Genomic DNA, 19,799 nt, shown 5'->3' on the forward strand with positions numbered 1-19,799 from the left:
TAAATATTTGATAATATCTAAAATTCGGACTATTAATGAAAATATTTTAATTTATATGTTATTGTTTAATCAACTTTAAATGGGGTACTATAATCCTTTAATTATTTCTAATTTTGTAATTAATTCCTATATTTAGAAGATATCGTTGGAATAAATACTAATCAGACTATTTAATATCAGATAATTACGATAAAAAATGGAAATAAATTGTCTAAAAAGGGAAAGTTGACTAAAATAGTTAATCTTTCCGATCAACTTCATCTTTTAGCCTCTTTTGTAAGAGAATTCCCATTTTAGCTAAGAAAATGTTTTATCTATTTCAATAGAACTTATTTCTATACACAAATTTGTGTAAGGTCCCATATTTGCTTAAAGATTTCTTTTATTTATTATCATATTTGGAATTTTTTAGGTGCCGTTTTATCAAACGCTTACCCGAATAAGCGCTTACCAAGTCATTTTAGTTTACCGGATGAATATGATAAAGACTAAAAATCTTACCCGGTAAGAGTGAAGACAAGAATTGAGAGTCTTCCCCGGTAAGTAAGGACGATGACTCTTACCATGATTAGTGCTTACCGAGATAAATTGTTACATATGATGCATTTTAATGAATAAAATCTTACCCAATAAATAAATGATAATTTTAAATTTTAACGATAATTGATTACTAAAAATTCTCTCTCAACATTCCCTCCCACTCCCACTATATAACCCACGTCCACAAAGATTTTGGAAACCCTCACTCCCTCTATCTTCTCTCTAAAAAAGTTCCTCTCTCTCTGCAGTCCTATACATACATTTGCGTACATGCACGCTGATCGGAGCTGATTATTTTCAGGATCATTCTCTCGGGGGGAGATTCAAAGGTGCCATGAATCTCACAACTTACTATTTGCATCCATTTCATTTCAGCTTTTTTGATTCTTCTTATTTTCATGCATTTGTTTCTGGCTCTCAACCATCTTTGCGGCCCATTTTTGTGTCTCTGATATGAGGTATAGCAGCGACTTTATTCATATTGGTGGTACCTTGTTTAATGCTTTCGGTTCTGACTTCTTTCGTGCTTAAGCTCTTACGGTTACTGTATCTGTTGGTGTTTGTTTGTTTCCGAAAAAATTCGTCTCAAACGGCGCTTTCCCTGGAAAGTTCAGTGAATTTTTGGTCGGAAAACTTTCCATTTTGATTTGGTTTGGTTCTCTAATCGAGATGAATGTTTGCTTTCTGATCACATATTTGGCAAGCTGTTTTTTCATTGCAATAATTAGGAAATCAGAAGATAAGACTCTTTAGTCAAACCACAGCCAGATTCGGCGGTAGAGCTTTTCGTTGCATTTTTAATTCTATGAAGTTTAATTGATTTGATGTATATATGCTCACATATTACGGAATAATATATAATATGCAGTGATCATTTCTACTGTACAAGTCATCGATCGTTCAATCTCTTTCGGTTCCTTCGCGATCTCCGTCTAATCCTCCAGATTCACTCGCTACAGCCTACACTACAGTATTCGCATTTGTAAAACGATAATGGTAGCAACTCCAAAATTCCTTCTCCGAGTTTAGTCCGAGTCAAAATCGATAGCACCGGTTCAACTCAGGTTTATCTGATTCGTGTGGAAGAACAGGATTTAGCTCCAGTTTCCTTCGTAAGAATTTACAGATTTCGTTAGATGAAGACAGAACTATCGTCAAGGCGGCATATCGCATTGGTTATGGAGAAAATCTCGGTATTACTACTCATGATTACAGTGATTGCGTTCGTTACAGGTGTGTTATTCATCGAACTTACCATTGATTTTGTAAATTAATCAATATTCATATGTTAGATTCCAGTTTCCTGTTTATTTTCTCGATACTGGAATTTTCATCATTGGATTGAATTTATAACAAACATCAATACATCCACTGTGGTTATTGTTGAAAGGCCTAAGGCAATATGGCCGTCTAATGGTGGAGCATCCGAGCAGTACGCTTAAGGATGCAGAGAGTACTAACCTCGACGGCGTTAAAGTTTCTGGTCCCAATCGCAAGCTTCTTCTTAGTCACGGTAAATAAATCTCTCTGATCTTATGCAATTCCTCCATTCAATATAGAAACATATATATTCTGTTAAGAATAAAGCGTGAAATAAATTCCATATCTGTGCTCCGGCGCCACCGTGCTTATCTGCTGCCATTTCTTTCCAAGCACTGCACGTTTGTTGCAACGACATAAGGGCTACAGATATGGTGTGATTTTGGTACAGTTTCTGTTGTATAAAATGGTGGTGGTGCACGTACTGGTTTTTTGCCCTCTGCCACACATATTGTAAACAACTAAACATGGATTGTTTTCCAATAAACGACAAAAAGAATTTAATTAAATGCAAAATTATTGTAAGATATGTGTAATCTATCCCCTCTTGAAAACCAATTAATTTAAAAAAGTCAAAAGGGTATATCTTAAATGCATTAAAATGACTACCTTATCATTTGATAAAAATCTAGTTTTCTCAAAATCATATGTTTGATCTATATGATGATATGTATTCATATGATTGATGGACATAAATGAGATGTAAGAATTTAGGACATCTATCTTAGCTTCATTCATTTCATTGAAGAAAAAAATTTGTTTATGGTTCGAAAGCAATGCATAATTATGAGCGATTCATGTGTCGTCCAAATCATAAATCGAAGGAAAGAGATGAATAGTTGGATGCCATCCAAACCGTTGCTTTTTACGTATAAAAAATCCAAATTTCCCTGCTTCCTCTATGTCTACCACTTAGATGCATCCACATCACTAATTTATTCGGTAGAAAGAATGAAAACATGAATTAAATATATTTATATTACATAAAACAAAGACATGTTTTTAACGTGATTGATGGATTTGAAGGAAATACAAAAATTTGAGACAAATGCTTCGGTTCTTGCAAAAGATTTGTAGGGTGGTTTCATTATTTTGGTTTGATATTGCTTTTTCTTGATTTTGTTTTGTAATATAACATATTAATTCAATTATTTTGATATGATGCGCAAATGTTATTGTACTCGCCACGATTGGAATTTTGTAGGAAACATATGGACTTTTCACTTATATTTACCCCTTTTATGTAAAGTAAAGCATCGCATCCCTCTCATTATTTTGTTTTTGTTTCTACGTGTGCAGAAGCGGCTAAAGTGCAACCGAACCGAATTTGGGGAGACAAATGTTCGAAATCAGATATAATCATTAACCAGGGTCCTACTTCTCCTCTCCCAAGCGGCATCCCGATGTACATGGTGGAGATTGTGAACATGTGCACCACCGGCTGTGACATCTCCAACATCCACCTATCGTGTGGGTGGTTCAGCTCTGCTCGCCTCATCAACCCCCGACTGTTTAAGCGCCTTGACTACGACGATTGCCTTGTTAACAACGGGAAGCCTCTGGTTAACGGACATACGATATCGTTTCAGTATGCCAACACCTTCCCTTACCCACTTTCCATCTCCTCCGTGATGTGCTGACCCACCTACATATATAATCTTAATCTAAATCCACATCATTGCAACATTTAGTTTTGTTTTGTGAAATTGCATTTTACACCCTTCTGAGTTTGAGTTTGAGTTCAATTTGGTGTGCGTCTAATCTAATTATACTTTGTAAAAATGGGCTTCAATTTGAAGGGTTGAAAATGCAATTTTTTAATTCTTGTAAATCCGATGATTGGAGCTGAAATTTTCTCTGGTAAGCACCGACGAGCCTTGTTTAATATGTACACCCAATGGTCCATATATACAACAAATCTTTGAACCGGAATATATTCACACCGAATCTTTAAAATTTGATAACACCTGGACATGTTATATTGCATCGACTTTACAAGCTTCTTCATCGATTATTATATACATAGGATTTCGCAGCGTAGATGTATATCACAAAATCCCCCACACTAATTCCAGCAAAAAGATAGTAAAAACAATGAACGTTGCCTCGATTCAAGTTATCAGATATCCAACCATCTATGGTTCTCTCTACAAGTGAGATAAGAAAACTGGTCAAGAAGTTACCAATCCCCGTGGCACTGAGGTAAAAGAGCTAAACAGACGCTGGCAATTTTGAGTATTTTTTTTTGTCTGAACGAGCGCTCAAACCACCATTAATACAACATATATGAAGATGTTGGTTCCAATTTTCTCAAGCATTATCATGTCAAATGGTTTTTAATATGAAGATTATTTAAATTACTTATTTTAATTACAATTTAAATACTTGATAACGTAATCTTATGCGGTTCTTATTGATACATTTTGTATATTTGTTGTTTCTATTTTAAAGAATACAATTTTTTTATTTTAAATATAAATATTTATAATTTTTATATATTGTAGTGTTGAGTCTTGGTTATCCTAAATCTTCCATTATCGTTGGTAATTTTTCATTTATTTTTCAATTTTATAATAGGGGCTTGCAACATATTCCTTATTTATGAAAATAGTCAATAAAAACAATTTTTTACATTTTTGTTTACATAATTTCTTATGTTCTCTCTCCATCTCCAAATCCTTCACCATTTACCTCTCTATGTCATTTGTAATTGCTATGTCGAATGATTATTTTGGGTATGACTGTGGAGAAGAGATTTTTTTGTCGGGTAGATATGACAAATTTAGGTATTGTTATCTTCTTTTAGATATTTGGTAAAAAAAATACATTTTATTTTAATTCAAACAACAATTTGAAAACTTGCTCATCAAGATATACGAATATAATCACAAACTTTGTTTATGCTCTCATTTTTTGTTAGATTTTCAATTATTTAAACTTTTATTATGGATTATATATACTTCAAACAAATTCATTCACGTATGCGACTGAATTCCTACTTGAAATCAAGCTTTCAGATGTAATCGCACGTTGGTAAGGTATAGAAAAAATAAAATCCCTCATATTTTAGAAAAAAAGGCACATACTCAATCTCCATCTATATCAGAAAATTAATCTTTCAGCGTTAGCAACACATGTTGTAAGATTGCATTCCAATGTTTTTGTCCCTTTTTTTTGAAGTTGATGTATTTTTCTTTGTCAAAAATACAATATTAGCATAAATTTACCAATAGATTTTTTTTGTTTTTTCAATAATTTGGCATCAATATCAATATATATTTGACCATATTCAATAAGGTTAATTACAATAAAAGTGACACATTTATATTGTTAATTTAAACTTTTGAATTGTTTATAGTTTCATGATTCAATAGCGTTGATTTGTAATGACAATTCATTTATATTATTCATACAAATAATTAGTAACTTATTATTGTCACATACTAATTTATATTAATGATCAATTAATTTTAGTTATGAATTTGTAATTAAATTTTATTTAAAACACTAATTGATTAGAATTTAAAAAACTTATTTACGGTCTATAACTTATTAATTTATATTAATTCATATTTAATATTTGTTTATGTTATTTATAAATTCATTAAATCTTTAATAAAGAATTATTCCCTATATTACTTTATATTAATGATCAATTAATATTTTCATATTATTCATACACATGCTTACTATTTTCTATACCTAATAAGTTTTTATTTAGACATTTACCTAATAACTATTCTCATCCGTATTTAACAACTAACAGTTATTTATATATACAATCTACAATACTACTCAAATTACTCAGGCTACCGCGTAACGCGTGGTTCCCACCCTGGTTATTATTATATTTATATTATGTACATAAGTGTGTGCAGGAACAAATTGCATGTCCCCGCACCCCTCACGCAAATCTCAACCTTCGACAAACTTGCCATGAATCCATGTGGCCCTTACTTCGAGCTCCTCCTCCAAAATCCGTTCTTCTTCTCCCCTACCTTTTATTGCCATCCCCATAGTCTCTTCCACCCCTTCCCACCTCCTTTCCTTCAACGGTGAACCTCGTCTGACCATCCCCTACCACATCTTCAACCCACCAAAATAATGACTGAAGAAAGAGAATGAAGGTTGTTACGTTCTATAACACCCGTAAATTTTGGGCTTCTATTTGTGATTAACCCATTATCTCTGGGTATTTAAGATATTAAACTACGACGATTTTTAGTTAAAATATCGTTGGAAAAGTTGGGATTTGGATTGGGATCAAAAAGGGAAAATCGACAAAATTAGACTCCCCGGGACCTGGTGTGCAACCTAGGGTCGTTGCCTATGTCGTGTATCTTTCTGTCTAGTGCGGTTGTGTAAAGTGTGGCGTGTCGCGACTTGAGGTCGCGGGCAAGGTCGCCCGACGCTACCTTAGACCCTTAAAACCCGTTTTTTTATTACCTAAAACCCATTTTTTCCCATTTTGTTTCGTTATCTTCTTCTTCTTCTTCTTCTTCTTCTTCTTCTTCTTCTTCTTCTTCTTCTTCTTCCCTCTCTTCCATCACTAAGATCGTTGTAAGAGCTCGTAGAAATCAAGAGGAAGTGAAGGCTCTAAGTTCACCTTTCAAGATCTAAGATTTGATTTCTTTGCATCCCCAACCTTTCTCTTCCTTGTAGTGACATCGGGTGTTCCTAGGGTCTTAGGTCTAATTCTCTTGAGGACCTTGTAGAATTTTCTTGTGGTTTGAAGTCATTAGAAGCTAAAGGTAAGATCTAACTATCATCTCTTGAAACTACGGTGTGGTTGGTCCATTTACACCTACAACCCTCATCCTTTTCTTTGCGTATCTGTGTATGTTTTGGGAATAAAGGAGATATTATTGATGGCATTGCAACTCAGATATGGACGTTTGGATTGAAGATCTAAAGTAATCGAAGCTAGATACCTAGTTTAGAATCTAGATTTAGCATAAATCTAGGAAAGTGAATTCAAGTTGTTTGTGAAAACTTTGTACATGTCAAAAATGTCCATTATGATGTATTAATGTGTTTTACTTGATATTTATCAAATGTGTGAGTTACTGATAAGTTTTGCATATTTGGTATAATATTTGATTTTATAAATCTCTTGAGATACCTGTATTTGGGTTTTTGGGCACATTAGTATATAAATCTTGAGAGTTTGTCATTTTGATGATTTATTACATAAATGGAGATTATTTGTCATTAATTTACTTTTATAAACCACTTGGAAAATACAAATTAGTGTGTTATAAAGTATTTTGGTGATATAAATAGTATGATTTCATTAGGAAAATGACAATGGTGGTTTTTTGAGTTAATCATACTTTTTGAGCATGTGTGTGCATAAATGTTGGTTAAATACGTTTTTATCACTTATGATGACTTTAATTGAATAGTCAATTGAGTTGTTGAGTTTTTTCTTTGATTTTGACTCAAATGAGTTTTGAGGACATTTGTCCAATATATTTTTCTCTATGTGGAGCCTTTGGAGTTATAGGCAGTTATGTCATATTTCTATGAAATGTTATATGCTTTAAGTGCATGGTCATTCATTTGGGGTTGTGTAATATAGATTGTAATGCAATGAATTCATAGGCATAAGAGTCAGTCATTATTGATTTAAAATGGGACGGTTGTTCTCGTGTTGTGGCCAGTAATAGGCATTGGGTCCTCGGAGGCATCATGGTGCGAGCTTTTGAAGTTAGACATCAACCATTGATCATATGTTGTAATTTTTGAGTTGGTTTTAGTGGGATGGTTATTCCCATCTGTAGCTAGAAATATGCATTGGGGTATTAAGGGCATCGTGTTATGGGATTATAAGAGTTGAACCACAACCATTGACCATACAGTGTACTATCTAGTGAACAAGCATATCTTGGATCATTAAGGGTCCTAATGTTGGGACCATTGATATGCAGTGGGCTTATTAACATTGATGGATACATGTCTCCCCCATTACAGTGTACTATCTAGTGAACAAGCATATCTTGGATCATTAGGGGTCTTAATGTTGGGACCATTGATATGCAGTGGGCTTATTAACATTGATGGATACATGTCTCCCCCGTTACCGAAATGTGTTATTTTGGATAATGTATCTAGGGATGTAAACGAACCGAACGAACACGAACGGAAGCTTGTTCATGTTCGTTTGTTTAACTTAACCGAACAAACGAACGAACACGAACGGTAAACGAACGAAAATCTTTGTGTTCGTGTTCGTTCGTTTACAAATCAGGTGTGTTCGTGTTCGTTTATATTCGTTCGTTAACATGATAAACGAACGAACATAAACGAACAGGCTAAATGAACGGGCTAAACGAACATAAATAAATATTATTTGAATTCAAGTAAATAAACAAAAGATTATATATTAAATTTAATATATAAACGAACATAAACGAACGTTCTGAACATAAATGAACGAACGAGACTCTTGTTCATGTTCGTTTGTTTAATTAAATGAACAAAAAAATTTGTTCATGTCCGTTCATTAATTAAAAAAACGAACGTAAACGAACTTCCCGTCGAACGGTTCACGAACGGTTCACTGAACGTTCGATTCGTTTACAGCCCTACCTGTGTGATTTACATATGAACTAATTAACGGATTCACATATGGAGATATAATTCATATGTGTATCACATGGGTTCACATATGAACCTGTTTGCCGTCTATTTGTAAAAGTTACGAAACTACCCTTCTATCTTTCGCATACCAATGCGAGGAATTATTTGGTGCTTCATGATCAAAACAACAAATGTTGCCAGATGAAAGGCTATGATAAGTTCTATATTTCTCAAATATTTACCACTTCCCATTGATTACAATTGAGATATATATGAAAGATGATAAGGTTTATTTGTTATGATCGTGGCTTTGGATTGGGAACCAAAGTAGAATCAGATATTTATTAGACTAGATGGATGACTAAGATTGGTTTATAAAGTTTGTTAAGAATGCATGTTTTGCAAATGAAACATCCCATATGTAACACCCCCAAAGCTCAAAGCAACGGACCGACCCAATAACTTCGAATTCAACTTACAACCATAGTGGAAGTTATAGCCTACTACCTGAGACTTATAAGAAAGTAACAATTCTCACTTTCTATCCATGTGGGACGAGTTGTTACACTATATATATATATATATATATATATATATATATATATATATATGAGAGCCTATGAAATTGTGATAACCTTGAGAAATTGTGCATCATGAAATTTTGATTCACAACATGAATGGTTTTGATGAATTTACAAAATTAATACCATAAATTGGGTAAATAAAAAAACCAACGCCTATATATATATATATATATATATATATATATATATATATATAGCTATGGAGAGTAAATTGCATTTTGGTCCATGTTGTAGGTCCCTATCGTCTTTTTCTTGCGAAAAATCCTTGTGATACACAGAAATGTTTAATGTTGGTCTCTCCATTTATCAGAGGTTATGAAATCCATTATATTACTGGTATTTTAGTTTTTTATCGGTTTAATTTATTTACCTTAAAAAAGAGTTTGTTAATTGGGGCACGTGTGATGGCGTTTTCCATATTTCTCGCAACAAAGATAACGATCATGTTCAAGTGAAATCGTTTAATATGGTTTGTTTTCGTATTTGTTTTTGGTTGTCTTATGCCCATTCGTTCCGATGCCTCAATATTGCTAGAGGCTCTGGTGCGCTCCGATGAGGATTCAAGGTTAATTTGTTATCATGAAACGAGAATCAAAGGTCTCTTTACTAAATATTTATTGTTTTTTACCAAGTAAGAGATCTTTACCAAGTAATAGACGATGATCTTTAACAAGAATGTTATGATGTCATTTTGGTAACCGAGAATCTTACCTGGTAAATGAAAGTGGTGACTTTTACTCTGTTACTGTTATTTTGATGGACGAAAGTGTTACTTGACAAGGTAAAGAAGAGAGTCGAATCTTTTAAATCTCTAGAATGCATGTGGATTGAAACCAAAACCAATATTACTAACAAAAAAACAAAACAAACCACAAATGTGATGTTTGATTGGTTTAAGCTTGGCTCCAAATGTCAAAAGTACCAAGGAGGAATAAAAATCTCTTTGTGGCCATGGATGTTCAAATTTGGTGACTTTGGGCTATCTGCAAAGCAAGTGGTCGCTCTGAGATTAATCGGCTCGCATAGTAGGTCGAATATCCAGGTTAATAAAAAAAAACAAAAACAAAAACATAACGTCATTTAATAGCAAAACATGTAATTTACTCTATTCTTTACGGATTAACGAATATTCTCGTAAAAAAATTTATATGAGATGTAGACTCGCTTGACCCTAAAATAAAGATACTACAAAAATCTTGGTTTTTATAGTTCATAGCTTTTTATGGCGTAATTAAAATTCAATATTAAATTTATTATTTAATATTATGGTGGGTTAGGTTTGAAATAAATTTGGAGATAAAGTTCATTTACTCTCAACAAAAGTACATATAATTGTCATTTATTTTACTGCACCATAACTTGATTTTCCATGGCCAAAAATTTGACTTTTGTAGAGAAAGAGTTTTGTTGTTATCTGATATATTTTTGAACTTATTTTTAATATTTATACTGTATTATAAAACATTTGATAAAAAAAACTCTTAAAAACTATTTTTATGTATATTATTTGAAATTCAAGAGTACAAGTAAATTGTGTGTATGTACAACTTATTAAAGCTTCATGTTTGAATTCGTGTAATTAACTAAGATAAACATCTATTTCAAATATAGAAAATCTATAATATAATTAAGATAACCAATCGGGTTCTAAGAGAACGTTTAATTATTATCTTTATAAAAAATTATATTGTTAAACCAAAAATAAATTACTTTGTTATTTAATCTAAATTAAATTATAATAAAAATTAAATTAAAAAAGTTACACAAAAATATGAGAACAATTAAATAATTAGTTTGATACTGATATCGATTTTTTTTTTCAAATTTATATTTTTCAAAATCACATAAAATCGTATTATATCGATAACTCATAGGGTGCGTTTGGTACGCTGGACAGGGTGAGACAGGACAAGACAGAATACATTTGTCCTACGTTTGGTGTGACTAAATGTGGAACTAAGTGGAACTAACTTGTACAAGCATGGGACAAGCGTGTTCCACCATTAACCCTGGAACTAAGTGGAACAGAAGTCTTTTTCCCTCATTACCCCTTCTTCCCCTACACGCGAGTTCTGCCTTCACAAGACCATCGACGGCGACCTTCAACAGGCAACAGCCCGCTGCTCCTCCCATCGACGGCGACCTTCAACAGGCAACAGCCCGCTGCTCCTCCCATCGACGGCGACCTTCAACAGGCAACAGCCCGCTGCTCCTTCCAATCGATCTCATCGTCTCCCATGAGTTGCTGCCTCTCCCGAGTTCACGTCGCCTTCACGTCGCATTCCACAGCTTCGCCATCGCCGGTCGCCTCCACCGTCTCCATCGCCGGTCGCCTCCACCGTCTCCGTCTCCTCCGTCGCCGGTTGTCGCCTCCACCATCTCTGCATCTGTCTATCTTCTGTCTCACAACAATCAGGTATTTCCTGACTCGAACTCCTCCCAAATCTCCCTCTGTCAATTTTTACGACTATGATTTGTTGTATCATAGTCAAGTTCCCTGAATCGATCTCCTCCCATAGTCTGTATGAGCTCAGGCAATGAATTTGGTAATGAATTTGTGTTCGATTAACAGTGTCTTCCTTGCATCAATTTGTGTTTGAATTTTGGTTTGGTAATGAACTAAGGAACCGTTTGTGTGATTGATATTGTGGATGAACTAAGGAACCGTTTGTGACTTTAACTTGAATTTTGGTAAATGTGTTTGATATTGTGGATGAAGATGATGAACCCACTGCCCCCGCATTTTGTAGTGAAAAAAACACTAAACAGCTCACTAGGGGTAAATTGGTCATTTTAACCAGTTCTGTCATGTCCTGTCCTGTCTTACCAAATGCTAAACAGCTGTCCTGTCCTGTCCTATCCCGTCCTGTCCCGTCCTGTCCTGTCCTGTCCAGTCCTGTCTGCGCACCAAACGCACCAATAGGGAATCATCCATGTTTTTGGTGTTGCTTTGGGTATGTAGTGTATCATTATTGTTGTCTCTTGAAACTTATTCATGTTTTGACTGTTTTAGATAATAGAGTTTTATCCACATTTTCAGTATTTAAACATTTAATTTCATTCACGTTATCAAAATCCAGTTATGTATATATATATTTGAACTTTATAGTTTAAGGAAAAGACAAAATCACCTTTTTATTGCCTTCCGACTTCCTTTCGCCTGTATTTTTTGTAAATTATATCATTCTTATAACTGAGTCACATTTATTGATGTTTTGATGATCAAAGGATTTAGAGCATGTTCATGCATAGGCTTTTCATAGGTTTACCTTTATAATTAGTATGATGTTTGGTTAATGCTGAAAAATGAAAATAAAAATAAAAATAATAGAAAATAAAAATGAAAATGAATTTGTATGAAATTTTGGGTTTCTAGGGGAATGCGTCGATTATATTTTAGAAATCAAATAGTTTCTTTTGTTTTCATTCTCATTGGTTACTGCCTAATACTTCTAACCAAACACCATTTAGTTTTTACTAGAAGGATACTCGCATAATCCAACGAGATACATCTTGATTTTAATGTTTCGTTTTATTTATTTTTGTCTCAGTCGATGTCATAATACGGTTTTATGTGGTTTTGAGAAAACAATTATGTTTATATTTTTGAATAAAATACACATATGAAGATATCATAAAGATTTTTCTCCTTTTTTTGTATATTTCTTTAATTCATTTTTTTTATTTTTTATTTAATAATATATAATTTTTTATAATGATAATAATTAAGTATTTTGTTAGAACTCAATGATTATTTTAATTATATTTTAAATTTTTTATATTTAAAAGATGTTTATCTTTTATTTGATTATGTTTATCTGCAGTTAATTACACAAATTCAAACATGAAGCTTTAGTAAGTTGTATTCAGGGGCGGATTGAGTTTATGTTGGTTGGGATCCTACAAACCCACCAATTTAAAAAAAAAGACTATAAAAAGATTTGTTTAGTAAATTTTTCTATTGCGCGTCCAACAAGAACAAGACAAAGTCCCCCAACTTGATATCTTGATTGTTAATTGGTCCATTTTGCAGCACACCCTGATATTTTCGTTCAAAATATAAAATATAAAATTATACACCCCGATGAATTAGTAAAACGTCAACTAAAAATCGATTAATGTTTAGAGCATTGCAATCAAATTCTTTAAATTTAAGAAAATGAATTTTAAATTAGATTTTATTACAACATATTCTTCAAAATAGTGAAAGCATGATTTTTCACGTTTAAAAAATATTATAGAAGAGATAAACAATTATTTATGAGGTTTTCTAACCACACCCTCTCCTAAACCATTTATCCACCCCCTCTTATACTAATGGACAAAAAACAACTAAATGACAAATCTCAAATATTTTTATTTTTAACCTTTTTATATTTTAACTTTTAATCCTTATCCTTTTTATATTCTAACTTTTAATCCTTTACCTTTTTAACATGTTTTATATTATTATTAATTAATAAAATATTAATAATACATATTTCAAATATAAATTAAATTTATTAATTAAAACTTTGATTTTTCATGTTAAATCAACATATTCATAAGCAAGAACATGATTATGTGCATCGCATACCACCGTCAACGTCCACCAACTATGTTTAGCCGAAAATAGCGCTATCAACTCAAATGAGCATCCAAATTTTTTTGTTCCCGTATGACGAATGAGAATTATTTTATTTTTGTAAGCTCCGCCGTGTTCACACATAAAATATAAAGTTATGTATTTTAATGTGATAATGATGTAAAACAAAAATTGAAAAAACAAATGACATATCATAAATTAAATAAATAACTATAAATGTAAATATTAAAAATATTTTTTCATATTATATAATATATAATAAAGTTAAAAAATATTCAATATTGGGCTTATTTCGAATGTATTGACGCGACGATTATAATGGCGTAACTTGTTAAAATTAAAAAGTATTTTTTAAACATATTTTAATTGATATACGATTATATATGTTAATTTGATCAGGATATAAAATGAAAAATTTAAAAGGAAAGGATATAAAGTAAATTAATTAACTAATTATAAGGGTATAAAATGTAAATTTAAATTTTTTAAAATTAAAAAAAGTGAATTCGGTGTGAGTGTGTGAGGAGAATGAGATGTGAGGGAGATAGTGTGTGAGAGGGAACATGTGACAGGGGGTAAAAAGTTAGAGCAGGGATGAAAATATCAACCCCTTATTTATTATATTCTAGCAATAAGAAACATTAATATTTAAAATTAATGGAAGATAAACGATATTCTATTAAATATTTTATAAATATAATTAATGCTATAATCTTTAAATATAGAATCTGATGGAGATTAGTGTAAGGCTTCGCAAATAGTTAATAGTTGTTTAATTTTACATATTTTAATTAATTAATAATTTCTTTTTAAAAATAAACAAATAAATTAAATAAAAAAGCTTTATCATTTATAAAATAAAACTTTAACTTTTATTTAATTTACAAGAACATTTTTTAGATCGTTATATTTGTTTTTTGACGATTCAATATATTGAATAATAATAATATAAAGATAATTGATAAAAGTAAATTTCGTGCAGATTTTACAAGCGGACCCTACTAGAATCATATTTAATTCAGAAAAAAGTAAATTTCACAGGATGAAAAAAAAAAAAAAAAAGACAAACGTACAAAATGTCAGCTATTTTGATCAAATTGAAAAAACAAATTAGCTAAAATACAAAGATGTTGATCCAAAATAGCTAGTTTTTATCATATACATGTCAACATCAACCTTTTTTTTCTCTAACCACAAGGGTGGTGTCTGATTGGTTTGAGTTCGGCTTCAAAGATCAAAAGTACCAGGAGGAATAAAAATCCCCTTATAGCCACGGAGGTTCAAATGTGGTGACTCCGGACTATTTGCAAAGCAGGTGGTCGTTCTAGGATTAGTCGACTCGTATAGCGGGTTGGATATCCACATTAATAATTGTTTTTTTTTCATTTTTGAAGATGGATTTCATTTTGATATTGGAAAGCGTACATCATGCATCAAATCTTGTACCTGCTGCTAACAACATCTTGCAGGCACCAATATTATTTTAACATCCATACAACTAAAACTTACTTAGGCAAGAACATTCGGATCAAATGCCTCCATTCCTTTCCCAACAAGCTTGCACCTCATCAAACTCCCAATTGTATTCGAAACCATCTTGAAGTCCTCCCATGGATTCCCATTTGCCAGTTTCTTATACAAATAGCTCTCAAATGTCATTCTTTGCACATACTCATCTCCACAGAGCTCCACCAGTGCCTCCCTTGCTGCATTGCTTCCATAGAACACATGTTGCAGCAAATCCAAGAACTTGAATGTGTTTATGTACTGTGAATCCCATTGTTTCAGATACTCTCTCTTCAGATCGCTCTCTTCGATCATCTTTTGCCCTCCTTCCGATGCTTTCACGATCCCTTCGCCGCACATTCTTCCGCTTTTTGCTGCAAAATAGATCCCTTCGCCGGAGCATTTCGTTACATACCCGGCGGCGTCTCCCACCAGAGCCACCCTCCCACGGACGCGAACTGGACGAGGGTGTTCCGGAATTGGATGCGCTTCTACTTTAATCACCGTCCCACCGGCGATCTTTGGGAGGACTCTTGATCGGATCGCTTTTTGGAATTGTTTGATGTTTGGTTTTGAGATTACAGTTCCGGTGCCGACGGCGACGTGATCGCATTTGGGAAACACCCAGGCGTAGAAATCCGGTGAGACGTCGTTTCCGATGTACATCTCGGCGAGATTGTGGTAGTATTCCATTTTGTCGTCTGGGAGTCTGATTCGCTCTTGGAAGGCGATGGCACAGGCGTAGTCTCCGGCGTCGATTGATTTTGCGACGCGGCTATTGGCGCCGTCGGCACCCACTACGACGTCGACGGGGAGGTATTTGATGGTGTTGTTGACTGTGTAGTGGATGATGTAAGGTTGGTTAGGGAAGTTTGGGAGGTCGAGATTCGTGACAAGGCCTTTGAGAAGAATGGCGCCTTTGGATTCAGCTCTTGATCGGAGAAATGAATCGAGGACTTCACGGCGGAGCATGGAGATGTACTCATTGGATTTGAGGGTTTTGCCGAAGTCGACGGTGAGGTTGGACGGGGATACGATCTTCATATGGGTGACTTTCCGATCGACGAGCTCCGGCGGTATGGAGAACTCGTCGAGCATGCAGAGTGGAATAGCACCGCCGCATGGTTTGGCGCCGGTGGGGCTGCGTTCGAAAAGATATGTCTCTACTCCGCCTGAAGCTAGCGACTCAGCTGCGGAGGATCCCGCCGGGCCACCGCCAATGACGGCGACACGTAGCTTTCGGCCGGAGATGGGCTTGTTTGAGGCGGAGATTACGAGTTTGGGAAAGGGTTTGAATCTGGGGGTTGGGGATTTGGAAGTGAAAGTGAGAGAGTGTAGTGGGTGTGCAATGGCGGCCATGGCGGATTGGTTTTCTTAGTTAGGGCAGAGTAACGTGGATCTGTTGGGATTAATAGACCTCTATTAAAATGAAGTAATAAAAAATTCAAAATACAAATTATGTGGATTGGTTGTATAACTTTTAATTAATTGTTTACTAACCATAAATAACGAAGTTTTAATTAAATTAAAATATTTATTAACTATAGAATAAATAAAATATAGACATGGATATTGGAAGCATTTCTACATGCTTTGTTTTCTTACGGTTTACAGATTGATAGAGTCATCTATAAGGCATGTGCCTGGCAACGCACGAAAAAATTATTGTGGCATGATTGTCTTAGATACATACATGTTAATGATATCGAGGATGCGAGTTTGACCAACTTATCTCGAATAATTTATTTTATTAACTGTAACTAAATACTTAAATGAATATATTATTATGTAGGCGGGCTTGCTCCCACGTACTACGTTAACACCTACTGACGTGGAGCTACAATATCCATGGTGGAGATCAAATTCTCTTTATTTTCAGAGGGTTGCAAAGAAACAGACTGGTGCATTGAGTTCGTCAGCGTTGCAAACGTCTGATGATTTAACGGCATATATTGAACAACTGAATCAAAATATTCAAGAGACTATTGAACTTGTTCACAATGGGGGCATCGGTCCAATGGTTGCTCAAACGCACATAAAAACCTACTCGAGCAAATTCAGCGTTCAAATGATGCCATAAAGGTATATATTTTTAATGTTTACTTATATATTATTGAGCATGATTTAAATAATCAATAGTTTCAGGTGCCTGGACAGTCTCAACATTTTAAACAGCCCGAATAGTATCAACAATTTCCACAATCTGAAATCAATCAAGGCTTTGAACATGTCGATAATTTCTATCAACCGAATACAACCCCTGCATATTATGATTGTTATCAACCGAATTTTAGTTTCGTATAAAATTATGTTGATAACACTGCATCGTCTATGATATCGGAGCGGACACCACCTTTGCACGAGAAACGCATCAGACACCCGAGTCTGATGGTTAGATCTCTGTATATGTCATTACCAGATTCAACACCTACATACAAGGCCCCGATACGGAGGACCGAGTTTGACATCTTGAAATTATATACAAATAATAAGCTAAAAGGACTCAAAATACCTCATTTCGAATGTGAACCATGGGGTATGTCCTTTTGGAGGACCTTGTTAGAGGATGGTTGGTTCGATACAATTGTAAGCAATATTTATTTACTAGTTATTATTTTATTTTTCTGAGTCAAATGTTCTTCTAACAATATGCTGATACGTGTGCATATTTGCTGATGAAAAAGAGACCTGACGGGTTACGATGTACGATATTATTGTGCCAGACATTACAGTTTATGTCACAACTTGGACTACAATATCTTAATTTGATAGATGACACAAAAATATACTATCCGCCTTGGTGATTAGTTGACGATGTAAGAAATAGTTAATATATGAAACACTTCCAAATAAATATTGATTTATAATGATCCATTTATTTTATTTTTTGTAGGTCATCATCTCGATTCATGTACACGGATGTCATTGAGTTACGACTGTTCTAGAATTAGAGACGTGGGTGATCCGCATATATGATAGCATGATTGGGCCCCACTCTTTAGCTGGTTGTCTACAAAGAATTGAATTTTTGACATGTAATTTCCCAAAATACTTTCATAAGATCAATTTTTGGCGTAAAAGAAGAAAAGATGTGCCTCAAGAATGGAAGCTTAGCCACGTTTATATCTCCAACGTCCCTCAACAAGCACCAAACTCGGGTGATTGTGGCGCTTTTGCTTGTTGGTTTATGGCAGAAATCATGGTTACTAGTGATATAAATTATATTAACAGTTACCCTGCTTACGACCCTAAGGTACTTAATAGAACATCTATGATGTATCTTGCTAATGAGTTCTACAAAAACTGTATTCGATAATATATCGGAAAGTTGTGTATTGAATATAAAGTTATACTCTCCGTTAGGCCCACTGGACAAAAAAATACAAGTTAGGCCCGACCCAGGCTTGTAAATGATCACCTCTACTCGTATGGACGCCATGCTATAAAACAGGGATAATGATCCCATTTTCAAACAACAAACTGACTCTTATACCTATTGATCCATTGCATTACAGTCTAATTACATGGCATTAATTGAATAACTAATGCACTCGAAATGTGTAATATATCAAATAAATATGTCGTAACTGCATATAACTCCAAAGGCTGAACAAAGAGCAAATAAACCAGACAAGTGTCCCCTAATACTCATTTTTGAGTCAAAATCAAACCAAAATCTTAACAACACGATTGACTATTATATAGAAGTCATTACAAACAATAAAACGTGTTTAACCAATGGTTAAATAAAAGCATGCTCCAAAAGTTTGATTAACTTAAAGATTCATTATTTCTCCAAGTGAAATCATACCATTTATCTCTAAAATACTTTATAACACAATAAAGTGTATTTTCCAGACGATTAATAAAACAAAAGACACTAATAGTGCATTAACACTAAATAATTCTCCCAAGGAGGAATAAATCATCAAAATCTCCACACTTGTGGTTTATTTATCAAAATGTTCAAACGTTCCAAATATGGGTATTTTATAAGATTAATAAACCAAATATACCTGACGGCCGAGTCCACCAAATAATAAATTCCAACTAACGACTAATTACAACCAAAATTGTAGTAGTGTAAGTCGGGTCGAATCCACAGAGACTCGGTCTAACGTTATACGACTAACGAATCAAGTACACGATGAAAACGTAAAAATACTAATAATCACGAGGGGGGGGGGGGTTGGATTTGATTAATTACTCTAAAAATGCGATAAAATATAAACTAAAACAATTGATTAAAGTCCCAACATCGATTTAATACCGGTTATGATGTTAGTGCCTATCATCGATTCCAAAAATGTAAACGGAAAGGACAAGCCTGAATTGGCTTTAATCGTTAACAAGCTATAACGACCCACATTTTCCAAAGATAATCATTGATTAGAACAAGCTCTCTAATCAACCCTTAACCACAAATACAAGTTTAAATAAGCTCTTAAATTCATAGGTGCGACTAGCTTTACTGGACTAGAAAAAATTACCAATTCAAAGCCATAAGCTCACAAGCTCGGCTTATCGAGGATCTAATCGCAAGATTTCAAATATTCAATCCGGAAACCTTATCGAAACCAAATGAATACTAGTGTTACTCTATCAAAATTCTAAGACAATTACGTATCTAAGAATTATGAATAACCATTCCATAAGAGAATTCCAATCAGTTAGCTAAACTA

The 19,799-nt window shown here is 33.8% G+C and overlaps 2 protein-coding genes across 2 annotated transcripts; one reads left to right on the forward strand and one right to left on the reverse strand.

The window, feature by feature from the left end:
- Window positions 1-1,676: 1,676 nt before the first annotated feature.
- LOC112509201 (protein TAPETUM DETERMINANT 1-like) lies at window positions 1,677-3,500 on the forward strand. The gene is made up of 3 exons (XM_025114055.1): window positions 1,677-1,773; window positions 1,931-2,053; window positions 3,160-3,500. Exons 1-3 carry the CDS (start codon window positions 1,677-1,679, stop codon window positions 3,498-3,500), a joined length of 561 nt encoding a protein of 186 aa, XP_024969823.1.
- An 11,507-nt stretch (window positions 3,501-15,007) lies between these two features.
- Window positions 15,008-16,476, reverse strand: LOC112510132 (geranylgeranyl diphosphate reductase-like). Its single transcript, XM_025115438.1, has one exon. It carries the CDS (start codon window positions 16,474-16,476, stop codon window positions 15,121-15,123), a length of 1,356 nt encoding a protein of 451 aa, XP_024971206.1. The 3' UTR covers window positions 15,008-15,120.
- Window positions 16,477-19,799: the final 3,323 nt, after the last annotated feature.

The sequence above is a fragment of the Cynara cardunculus genome, assembly GCF_001531365.2.
Source record: "Cynara cardunculus var. scolymus isolate 2C chromosome LG 3, CcrdV1, whole genome shotgun sequence".
Classification (NCBI taxonomy): domain Eukaryota; kingdom Viridiplantae; phylum Streptophyta; class Magnoliopsida; order Asterales; family Asteraceae; genus Cynara; species Cynara cardunculus.

Bases quoted from the DNA above. Each gene is read 5' to 3' on its own strand.
- LOC112510132 (XM_025115438.1), bottom strand. From the start codon at position 16,476: ATGGCCGCCATTGCACACCCACTACACTCTCTCACTTTCACTTCCAAA.
- LOC112509201 (XM_025114055.1), top strand. From the start codon at position 1,677: ATGAAGACAGAACTATCGTCAAGGCGGCATATCGCATTGGTTATGGAG. The intron at 1,774-1,930 runs GTGTGTTATTCA...TATTGTTGAAAG, and splicing joins AGTGATTGCGTTCGTTACAG to GCCTAAGGCAATATGGCCGT. The intron at 2,054-3,159 runs GTAAATAAATCT...CTACGTGTGCAG, and splicing joins CAAGCTTCTTCTTAGTCACG to AAGCGGCTAAAGTGCAACCG.